Raw genomic sequence first — 11,564 nt, 5'->3', positions numbered from 1 at the left:
TAAATTTTTATGAATGAATTTTTTCAACTTTTAATTTTATGGAATATGTTATATTGTTATTTAATTTTTGTCTAATACTTATATAGTTATTAAGTTATATGAATAATATGATATATAGTAAATTATGAATGAACAATAAATATTAATATAATTTAAACAATATTTAATATAACTTAACTCCATAAAAAATTTAATAATTATTAAATTCAAATATTAAATTGTATAATTATTCAATTCAATTTTTTCTTTCATAAAAAAAATTCAAGTTTTTTTAAAGTTTTTTTTAATTTTTTTTTTTAAAAAAAAAAAAGAAAAAAGGGTAAGCCGTGGCCCGTGGGCCGGCACGGTGGCCGGCACGGCCCGCCTCCACCGTGGGCCGGCACGACGGGCGGCCCGGCACGGCACGACCGGCACGGTGGGCCGTGCCGTGCCGTGGACAGGGAAACCTTGAAGGCCGGCACGGCACGGCACGGCCCGCCTCCACCGTGGGCCGGCACGGCCCGGCACGACACTGTTCATGGCCCGCCTAGGCACGGCCCACGGCAGGCCCGGCACGGCCCATGCCCACCACTACTGCCCCCAGCCCGTGATAGCCTAACATATTATTACAGGAATCTCCAATAACTTTTTCAATCAAAGGCCAACAAAAATACCATAACATGTTCAACTTTCACTAAACCAAAAAAGTCGTCAAAAGTCGTGAAAACGAGTGAAAAAGATGGGGAAGAAAGCGAGAAGACACCCCCACATGTACTCTACTCTACACCATTATTTCTCTCTCCTTTCTCCTTATTCTCATTGACGAACTCAACTACGCACCATTTCTACTCACTCGTCGACTGAAAATGGACTCCAAACCACCAATTCTTCTTCGGCTACTTACGCACCAACACCAGCAGTTCTTCTCTGCTGTTGAATCCGGTGATCTTCAATCATTACACCAAATTATCAACAAATTGGCTGAAGATGATGAACGAGCTTCAATTCCTGCTTTAATGGCGTTGCAAAATAGTTCTGGAGAAACTGCTTTGTTTATTGCTGCAATGAATAATTTGGTTGAGGTTTTTACTTATTTGGTTGCTTTTTGTGATGTGGGAGTTGCGATGATTAGGTCTAAGTCTGATTTCAATGCGTTTCATATTGCTTCTAAGCGTGGTCATTTAGGTATGTTTAATATTTTCTTTCTTAATTTTTGATTTGATTGATTTTTGAATTTGGATGGTTTGATTTCAATTGTTCGATTTTATTTTTTATTGGGTTTATTTTGAGGTTGATTATTGAATGAATTTTGTTAGGTGTATAACTGTCAATTGCCGGAGCCTTTATTATACATCTGGGTGTAACTAAAACTAGAATTAGAAAGCTTTAAGGTAGATTCTTGCAATCTTGCTCGTTTGCTCATTTTGAGAACGGCTTATTGACAAATGAGCAAGAAAATAGTCTTAAGTGTAACTAGTTTTAACTATGATCAGGGGTATAATCGCTCTTAGATTCCACTACTTTTTTATTGGGAGCGACTTGTTAACAAATGAGCAAGAAAATAGCTGTATAACTAATTTTAACTATGATCAGGGGTGTAATCGATCTTATAGTCACTAAATATATAAAACTCTAGTGCTAGTATTTGCATAATCTTCGGGCTTAGTTCTTTACATGCTCTTATATTAGGTCCTCTTGCTCCAACCCTTTTGCTCCTTTGAAGTATCCATCAACTTCTTTTAATGGAAAAAGAATATAGCTAAGGAGATACAATTTTACACTAATCATGACGGGGCATCACAAAACGGAACCTTAAAATTCTTTAACACTTTGTTTGGATAGGAAGAAATGGAAGGAAAAGAAGAGAAGAGAAATGGAGGGGGAGAAAATCTCTTGTTTGGGTAAAAGATTGGGGGAAGGAAGGGGAAGGAGAGGGAGGGATTCATTTTCCCTCTCTCTTTAATAACCATAATCTCTCCAAAATTGGAGAGATTTGGAGGGAAAATGGAGCTCACCTCCCCCTCCCTTTTTTTTCCCTTCCCTTCCTCCATTTTTCCTCCCCTTCTTTTCCTTCCTTCTTTGCTATCCAAACAAAGCGTAAGTGCACACCATTTAGCTCCATTAAATATAATTATAAACCTTCATGAGACTTGTGTTTAGCATAACATGAGCATGAATGTCTTTTCTCTCATTGAAACTCACAATTTAAGCATTTTGAGGGGGAGATATAGGACACCTAAGCTGATGTGGAATTTTCAACAAAACAGTCCATTTTTAGATTTTGTTCACATTCCAAGGAACTTTTCTGATTTTTTGGGCCTTGATTTTTTGTGAGAAAATCAATGAAATACAAGAAAACACTACCTTTGGGTTAAATGCATTTCCTAAAATGGTATAAATTTGGGAATTTTTGACAAAATCACACATAGATTGGTGTAAATAATATTTAGTTAGTCTTATTATTTCCTTATTAAGCTTCAATTCTTATATGTAACACTTAGGCATGTCTATCATTTTCCAAAAATTAATACGCTTTTCACGAATCACAATGTTTAATGAATTGAAGGGTTACTATCTTAATCCACACAAAGTTAGACAAGGTTGAGATAATACCTAAGATTAATATTTCCACAAAGATGCATAAATGAATCCGGACCTTTTGTAGGTGAGGCACACGTTTACTTGCTTAAGAAGCCTAGCATTTGATCTTGAACTACATCAAGATCAAACCCATAAATTGTTTTCTTCTTTTAGTTTATTAAGTTTTATTTCTCTTTTCCACTGTGGGTTATAACTTATAACCAGGATGTTTAAGACACATAAAGTCCCTAGTTTGTCTCACAGTATTGTACATGATTCCAAGTATTTCTTATATGGAAAATTTGTCAAAAAAAAAAAGTCAACTTTTGTCCGTTTAGCTCAAAATAAGTCAACCTTTTTAATATATCTTCCAAAATAAGTCATGACTTGTTGTTTTTAAGGGTAACCGGTTGTTCAGGTTAAGTATGTCACATAACATAAAATGATTGGTTAATTTTAATTTAATCAAAATTAAATGTTTGATTAAATTTTTTGATATTAATTTTTTACAAAAATTCTCCTCCTTCCGTCGCAGAACAAGCCCCCACCTAAACCCCGCCGGCCACATCTAGCTCCCTCGTCGACCACCGTCAATCTCTTTCTCTCTCTTCAATTCCTTCCCACCATCGCCATCTGTACTCCTCGCCCATCTCTCTGTTTTTTTATGGGTTTCAGGTAGGTTGAATCGGGATGTAGGGTGGCTTTTTGTTGGTTAGGGGTTGGTTACGGTGATTAGGGGATGGGTTTGGGGTAACTATGGTGGTAATTCGGAGATTAATGTGGGTATTTGAGTTACGTATGGTGGTTTTTAGTTGGTTTTCGCCTTTTCGGTGTGATTGATCTCCGCCAGTGAAGGCCGATGCTAAGAGAGGAGGCAGGGAAAGGGGTTGGCTGCCGTCAAGGATGAGGAAGAGATAGATAGGGGTTAGGGGTGGGGGACGGCTGGCGGTTGGAGGGGAGAGAGAAAAGCATCCGTGGAGGAGGTGGTCTGTGTTGTGATGGCTAGAGTGGAAGGGGGGGGGGGGGGGGTGAAGGGATGGCCTGTAGTGGTAGGTTTTTTTCTTAAAAAATTTTATAATTAATTAAAATAAATTATTTTCCAATAAAAAAAAGTGATATAGGTTGTAGGTCATTTGACCTATTAAAAGAAAATATCCCTTAAAAGTTAAATTATTTTGAGTTAATCAAAAGATTGACTTGTTTTGAGCTAACCATGCAAAGGTTGACTTATTCTTAGCAAATTTTCCTTCTTATATTGTTATAATATTATTGTTTCAAATCTAGTGTTAGTTGGTTATTTTATAATATATATGTTACTTGATTAGATCTTTAACATTTTTCCTTATTATTTGTCAAGGAAAAAGTTTTAGACTTTTATATTGTATTTTAGTTGGGTTCATGATCTCTTCAAATTAATGATATGTGGAAAGTTCCAAGTCATTCATCCCAGAGAAGTATAGCTTTCCTGTTCAACAGGAACTCGTTTCCAGAATATATGATTTAAAATCTCTCTGGGAGCTGATCAATTTTGAATTCATGTACAAGTAATTAATGCTGAACCTGCCTTTTTTTTTTTTTTTGGTACTCAGAGATTGTGCGACAAATGCTGAACATCTGGCCTGAGCTTTGTATGTCATGTGATTCCTCGAATACATCTCCACTCTACTCGGCTGCTGTTCAGGATCAGCTGGAAGTGGTGAATGCCATATTGGACACAGATGACAGCGCAGCAAGAATTGTCAGGAAAAATGGGAAAACTGCTTTGCATAATGTTGCTAGATATGGTCGTCTTGATATGGTCAAAATACTTGTAGAAAGGGACCCTGGAATTGTCTCCATCAAAGATAAGAAGGGTCAAACAGCACTCCATATGGCTGCTAAAGGCCAAGATCCTGCAATTATAGAGGAGTTGCTGCTTGCTGATTGTTCAGTACTAAATGAACGTGACAAAAAGGGAAATACAGCTGTGCATATAGCAACAAGAAAATGCCGCTCTCAGGTTATGTTTTTTTTTTTTTGAAGTGTTAATTCTTGAGGTTTAGATGATTAAGAGTATGCAAATTAATTTGTGGATGTTTTATATGTTCCTTCAACGTGTCCAACATACAACTGGTTGCACCTGGTTGCCCAGATTTTCTCATTTGCTCAAATGACTGGGGAGGGAGGGGGGGGGGTTTGGGGAGAGAAAGTACAATCTGTTACTTATTATGTAGGCTTCTTTCCTCTGCATTTGACTTCACTCCGGTCCTCCCTAAACTTCTATGTTCATTTGCCACATTGCTTTTGCTAAAACTGAGGAGCTTATTTGTCTGTGACTTTTTATGTAATTAAAACCCCCTTAAATCTTAATTTTGCACTAGGCACAATCAGGTACGAAAGCTGGCACCTTAGCTTTGCGAGGCTTAGAGACCTACAAAAGACACACACCTATGTGCTTTTTTCTAGGCTGTTTCCTGCGCCTTAAGCTGTATCAATTATATTGCTAACGTGTAAGATTATTCTTTTAAAAAAGCACTATGGAATTGTATGAAGGTTAGGTTTACTTAACTACTAGAGGAGAGAGAAACCTCATATTTCGTATACTTTTTTAGATTTATTTGATAGAATTTAATAAATTTTTGTTTGCAAGTGAAGTATGCCTCACCTACAAAGGGCATGCACTTTCTCTTTGCCTAGGCTCCAAGGATTTTTGTGCCTTGCATCTTTTATAACGAAACCTTATATTTCCCCCTTAAACACTCTCTTTAGGTTCTGTTCTCTACACCTATTTTCACTTATTTCAAGTTTCATATTTTCAAATAACGTAAGGGATAATAAGTTCAAATAATATTATACGAGGGCTAAGAAGTTTAGACAATATATAATAAGGGTTAATAAGTTTGGATAATTTAAGATAAGGGTTAATAAGTTCCAATAAGATCTAATAACATCTTAGGTAAGGTCTATAAAGGTCTAATAAGATAAGATAAGATAAGATAAATCAGAGTTTAAAGATAAGATTAAGTTTAATAAGTTAGGATTAGTTAGATTAGATAATTATAGGAGTAATAAGATAAGACAATATTGGATAAGTCAAATTCAAGTAAAGAGAACAGTATCTTACTCTTGCATAAAATTGTGTCTAAATGATACGTAGTTTGTGAAATGAAGTTGTTATCTTTCCTAGTTCATGGAGGAAATGAAAAAAAATGAGAAATTGGAGGGAAATGTGGAAGCTCTTCTCCAATTTAATGTTAACCGAAGATAATGGAAGCTCGTCTCCAAAATTATCCGGCATGTACTTTTTTATATGCTCCTTTACAAAACCTTGTCTATTTTTTACACAAACTCTGTAAATGGCCATCAAATTAGTGATTAGTCTACTTGGTGCACAAGGCCATAAATTGATGACAATTTCATTGCACTACGTGATCAATACCCCAATAGATGTAGTCCTAGGTAACAATCTATGAAACACAGAGATGCCATACAATTGAGTTCTAAAAATTCACCTGTTGTGGCCAAGGATCAGGAACCTGTGTGGGATAATTTGGATTTTACTTTTTCTTTGTGCTTTCATGTGAGGTTTTTGTGGGTAGGAGAGAGGGAAAGTGTGTGCGCATTATGTCTATTGCATACATGCAAGGGTGTGCACATAGGGGTGTGCTGGTGGGTGGGAGTGTGTGTATCTAGGAATGCACATTTGTGTGTTTCACATACGTGCATCATTGTGTCTTTGGGTTGTGTTGGAGTGTGTGTACCAGGGCATGACATCTGTGTGTTTTGCAATGTGCTTTGTTGTGTCTGGGTGGGTTTACCTGTACATGGTAAAATTTTACTTTGGTCTTCACCTTTTTCCTTTGACTTCCAAGATTCTGTCTTCTGACTTCTTTATCTTGAGTCCTGGCATCTCAATTACATGCATGCGTGCACATGACTGCCGTGTGAGATATCAGCATAAGTATTTGTATATTTCCTTAGTCGTCACTTTCTTGTCACAATAATTCTTGAGGTATTATTTTTATATGATATCTTTACCCCTTATTAGTCTCGAGCTTATCAAAGAGGAAACTTGTAAATATCATAGCCTGTAAATAAGAGGAAACTTATTTGATAACTCTTCTTTTAACATATCAATGCCTTTCACTTGTACAGTGTGAGAGGATTTGAGTATGCAGCCATTCTCCAAACCTTGTGAAGAGCAAAGCTCTATTTGGCAATTGACTTCTATGAAATCAAGTATCGCACACTTCAAAAAACATTGTCTAAATATTGCTCATTCATATTGATAAATGCTTATTACTCCAGTAATCTGAAGTTGAGAATGAGACGTTGCCCAGTTTAGTTGCCATGTTCTCTTTTATGTTGAGGTTTGCTTTGTCATGTATATACAGTACCTCTTCCTCAGGAATTTAGTGACACATCCTTTAGTTCATATTTGTCATACTCGTATTAATTTTAGTTTCTGGAGTACTAATAGATTCTCTGTTACAGATAGTCTGCCTTCTCCTGAGCTACACATCTATTGAAGTCAATGCCATCAACAATCAGCAAGAAACAGCAATGGACATAGCGTCAAAGCTTCAATATGGAGAATCTGCATTGGTGATTCGGGAAGCCTTGATAGAGTCTGGTGGAATGTGTGCTAGGAATGTTGGTAAGATGGATGCAGCTATGGAACTGAAGAGGACTGTGAGTGACATAAAACATGAGGTGCAGTCACAACTTTTACAAAATGAGAAGACCAACAAAAGGGTTTTTGGCATTGCAAAAGAACTGAAAAAACTTCATAGAGAAGCTGTCCAAAACACGACCAATTCTGTTACAGTTGTAGCTGTGCTGTTTGCCTCTATTGCTTTCTTGGCAATATTTAATCTAAATGGCCAGTATATAACAACTGGACCAGATGCAGGGAAAGCCAACATTGCTGACACTGTTGCCTTTCGAATTTTCTGCCTTTTAAATGCAGCATCTCTTTTCATTTCTCTAGCTGTCGTCGTTATCCAAATTACTTTAGTAGCATGGGATACTCAAGCTCAAAAGCTAGTTGTCACTGTAACTAACAAGCTAATGTGGGCTGCCTGTCTTAGCACTTGTGGAGCTTTCTTGGCAATAGCTTTTGTGGTTGTAGGCGATGAAGGTTCATGGATGGCCATCACTGTGACGATACTGGGGACAATTGTGTTGATGGGGACTTTGGCTAGTATGTGCTACTTAGTGTTTCGACATCATTTCAAGATTTTTGGAAACGACTCACAGAGACGCATCAGAAGGGGAAGTGGAAGCAAATCATTTTCTTGGTCCTATTCCATCAATGTCTCTGACATTGACGAGTATAACTCCGACCATGAGAGAATTTATGCTCTATGATGTACAAAGTTACTTGCTCTTGGTGCTTCTCGTGTGTTACTTTTGTTGTTGCAATTGATAGGTTACTGACAGTAATCTGTAGATAATTAGATGTGTTTAGGTGGGTTTGATTGTTTTTATAGTGGCGTGTTTGGTGCTGGCTCTCGTGTTTCTACGTATTTGTTCCTGTTCACCTACATATGTACCTATATATTAATATTGTAAATTTTTCCATATCTTTAGATAAACAAAAAAGTAAATGTCAGTGTATATTGTATATTTTTAAGTCAGAGAAAAAATTGTAGGATATTTTTAAAAGATTGTATCTTGCATACATACCTTTTTTAGACAAGGAAAAAGAGGAAACATTAGGAGACTCTTTTAGAGGGAAAATCCTAATACATGGGATACAAGAAAAGAAAATAAACCAAAATTGTTATAAGGTACAACCATACTATCACTAAATAAGTCACTAACATTAGCTATTATGTCAGTTGCTCGATTTGCTTCACGATAAATGTGTTGAATGCTCCGATTGTCAAAAATTGTTGAGAGATTTGCTTCACGATAAATGTGTTGAATGCTCCGATTGTCAAAATTTGTTGAGAATAAAACGAATGCTAAATGTTTGCAATAATATGGCCAATCTTCTAGAAAATCTTGGTCTCAATCTACTTGAGTCCAACTTGGACTCTATCAAGGGTGAAAAAGTAATTTTAGGTAACCTCTTCTGTTGGATAGTTAAAAAAAAAGCCAGAGGTGTGGGCCCCTCATGCTCGGAATATGTTTTGAAATTCAAAATGTTAAAAAAAAGTTGGTTTTAATAGAAAGAAAGAAATTCAAACAGAGGTGTGCTCAGAGGAGAGAGAAAACAATTTTGTTTACTTTACTGATGAGAGAAAGAAATCAAAAGGAGCGAAGAGAGTCGAGACCAAGAATTCAAAGAAACGAAAAAGACGACAGTGTGTTGAGTTTGCAATCTGGGTGTGTTATGCTTTCGGTTGGTTCGGACCTAGCCTTTTGGAATGATTTCTGGTAAGTTCTCTTATCCTTCTAATTGGAGATTTTGTTTTATTTTTTTATTTTTACTTAGAGGTTTGATCATGTTATAATTGAATGTGTGGTTAAATTGTTATGTGATTTAAGCTTGCATATAAGCGTGAAATTAGGATTTTTGGTCTATAATTGAAAATTTAGGGTTTTTTTATTTGTAAATTGTAGGAATTAGGTTTTTTTTTTTTTTTTTTACATTGTATAATTTGTTCGAATTATGGTGTTTTGAAATGGAGTCATGGGTTCGATTCTCATGTACTGATAATTAGAATTAGGAATATGTGGCGTAATTAGGGTTTGTTGGTTGAGAAATTTATGTTGAAATTACAGAAATTTTTGGTATGTGGTGTTGGTTGAGGGCCTGTTCACATTTACTGAAATGAGCTGAACTGAACTGATTGGAGCTTAACTAAATTGAAATGAATTGAATTGAACTATAATGATTGGAGCTAAACTGAATTGAATAGAGCTGAAATGAATAATTTGGGAGAGAAGAAAATTAGGAGCTGAGCTGAACTGAACTGAAGGGATTGGAGTTGAACTAAACTGATTGGATCTGAACTAAATTGAACTGAACTGAACTGAAATTAAGCTGAAGTAAACAGGCCTTCATGATTGTTGTTTGAAATGTGTGGTCGGATGTGGTTATCTGAATTCTGAAAATAATAAGCAAGTTGATTGTTTCTCTGATGTTGGTGGTGTTGTCTCTCTTAAGGATGCAAAGTTACCCAACACATCACTCTTAATTCTTCACTTCCCTTTTTATCTTCTTCTTCTTCTTCTTCCTTTTCTTTCTCTATGTATTCTAGGAATTCTCCAACTTCTTCTGTTTTCTCCAATGTGTTGGTGGTGTTGTCTCTTCTCTTAGTCTTGAGTTTTGTTTACTAACTACTGCTTTTCTTTTACTTTTCCTCCTTTTTTTTGGGGTTTGATCCCAACTTCTGTTATTATAATCCCTTGATGATTCCATTTTTCTATTTACTTTTTAGGAGTTTGTTTTTACTTTGATTTATGAATTTTATTTATGGGTTATGTAATTTCTTATTCAATTAATTCACGGAACAAGTTATACTAGATTTCATTTTGCTTTCTCCGATTTCCTTTGTTGTAATTTGAATCTTGCTGAATTTCATTCTTAGGGATTTAATTACAGCAAGAAACTACTATAAAGTTTTGACTTGTTTAGGTTAACCATTTGATATGTAACATGTTAAAGTTCCCAACTTTCGTTCTGTTAAAATTTTTAGAATACTATTACTTTTGTTGAAATTATATATAATTTATGTGAAAGATATATTGGGAAGGTGAAAGATAAAATGGGGAAGGCTTTTTCAGATTGTGCATTGTAAGTGTAGTTGTCAAATGATGTTGTTTAGACTTAGTAGCAATCTTATTGTGGTGTTTGTTTATACCCAGAACAATGTTGATTATGGTACTTTCATATGCAGTGTTGGTATTGTTTTGATACCATTAGGTGGGTGATTGGTATTGTTTTGATTTCATATATATGGTTCAAAAGTATACCATTGTAGGCGTCGTTTGAAGTGCGCCTACGTTAAGCATGTTTTGAATATGCTTGGCACTCATAGGAAGTGGGAATTGACATAATACGATTAGGGACAAGGAAAGTAGGGATCCGCCAACAAGTTTTTAAGGAACTTGTAAACTGTTCACGGATCATTTTAGGCAACCAAGAATAAGGGCACCGAAGGCAACAACGATTGACCTGTGAAGGTTACACCCCATTCATAATCCATGATATTACTAACTCCATATATATGGTTCGGAACCACGAAAGGAGGATCGGGGATGATGGTACGAAGTGAGTCATGGAGGGTGACATTCGCCCGTATTGGCCTCTACTCGATTCTTATAGTGAAAAGTGATTCCTGCGATCTCAAAGGCATGCAAACCAAGATTCAATTTGCTCCAAACTATTATTAGACTAAATTGGTTGAATATTAGTGCAACATGTAATTCTAAAATATCGTGATCCCTTGATTAAACAACAAGATTAGAAAGGAACCTAAGCCAGTTGTCCAATTACCTTATTAGGCATGATTTTCAATTACATATTCCCTTTAAACATGCAATATGGTGATCATAATAATAATAGAACAAACATTAATATTGGAAGCAATTTAACAATAATATCGTTAGTCAAATCAAATATAAAATAACTTAATCATGATACTAGCAATATTAAAAATAAAAATAATTAAGTACGTGATTAATTACTCACTTTCTACGTTTCCTTGAATTGCTACATCATGAATAAACTGTTAGTAACTTCAATAAAAATAAATCGAATGAAAATTAAATTAAATTAAAAGTAGAGTTGATTTGGTCCAAACCCTCAGTTTTTTTATACCTTTCACGCCTTGGTTTAAGTATAGTACTTCGGGTATTGTATGAACTCTTGGGAGTGCTTAGGGGAAGTATAACGAGAAAATAGGGAGGGTAGTGTTCAGGATAAAGAGGGAGAAGAGAATGATTTAATGATCAAGCTTGTTGATGATTGAAAAAGGGGAGATATGACCTCTATTTATAAGGAAAAAGAAAGGTCGAAGAATCAAGAAAATATAAGAATTCGAATTAGAATAATACTCTTGCGATAGACAACA

General features: G+C 35.6%; 1 protein-coding gene across 1 annotated transcript; it reads left to right on the top strand.

Moving 5' to 3' along the window:
- Positions 1 to 652: 652 nt before the first annotated feature.
- On the top strand, positions 653 to 8,060 carry LOC145557197 (ankyrin repeat-containing protein At2g01680-like). The gene is made up of 3 exons (XM_081618503.1): positions 653 to 1,164; positions 4,149 to 4,558; positions 7,033 to 8,060. Exons 1-3 carry the CDS (start codon positions 846 to 848, stop codon positions 7,906 to 7,908), a joined length of 1,605 nt encoding a protein of 534 aa, XP_081474629.1. The 5' UTR covers positions 653 to 845; the 3' UTR covers positions 7,909 to 8,060.
- The last annotated feature ends 3,504 nt before the right edge of the window (positions 8,061 to 11,564 follow it).

This window comes from Chenopodium album, chromosome 1 (assembly GCF_948465745.1).
Source record: "Chenopodium album chromosome 1, dcCheAlbu1.1, whole genome shotgun sequence".
Lineage (NCBI taxonomy): Eukaryota > Viridiplantae > Streptophyta > Magnoliopsida > Caryophyllales > Amaranthaceae > Chenopodium > Chenopodium album.
This window is presented reverse-complemented; position numbering and strand designations above follow the sequence as displayed.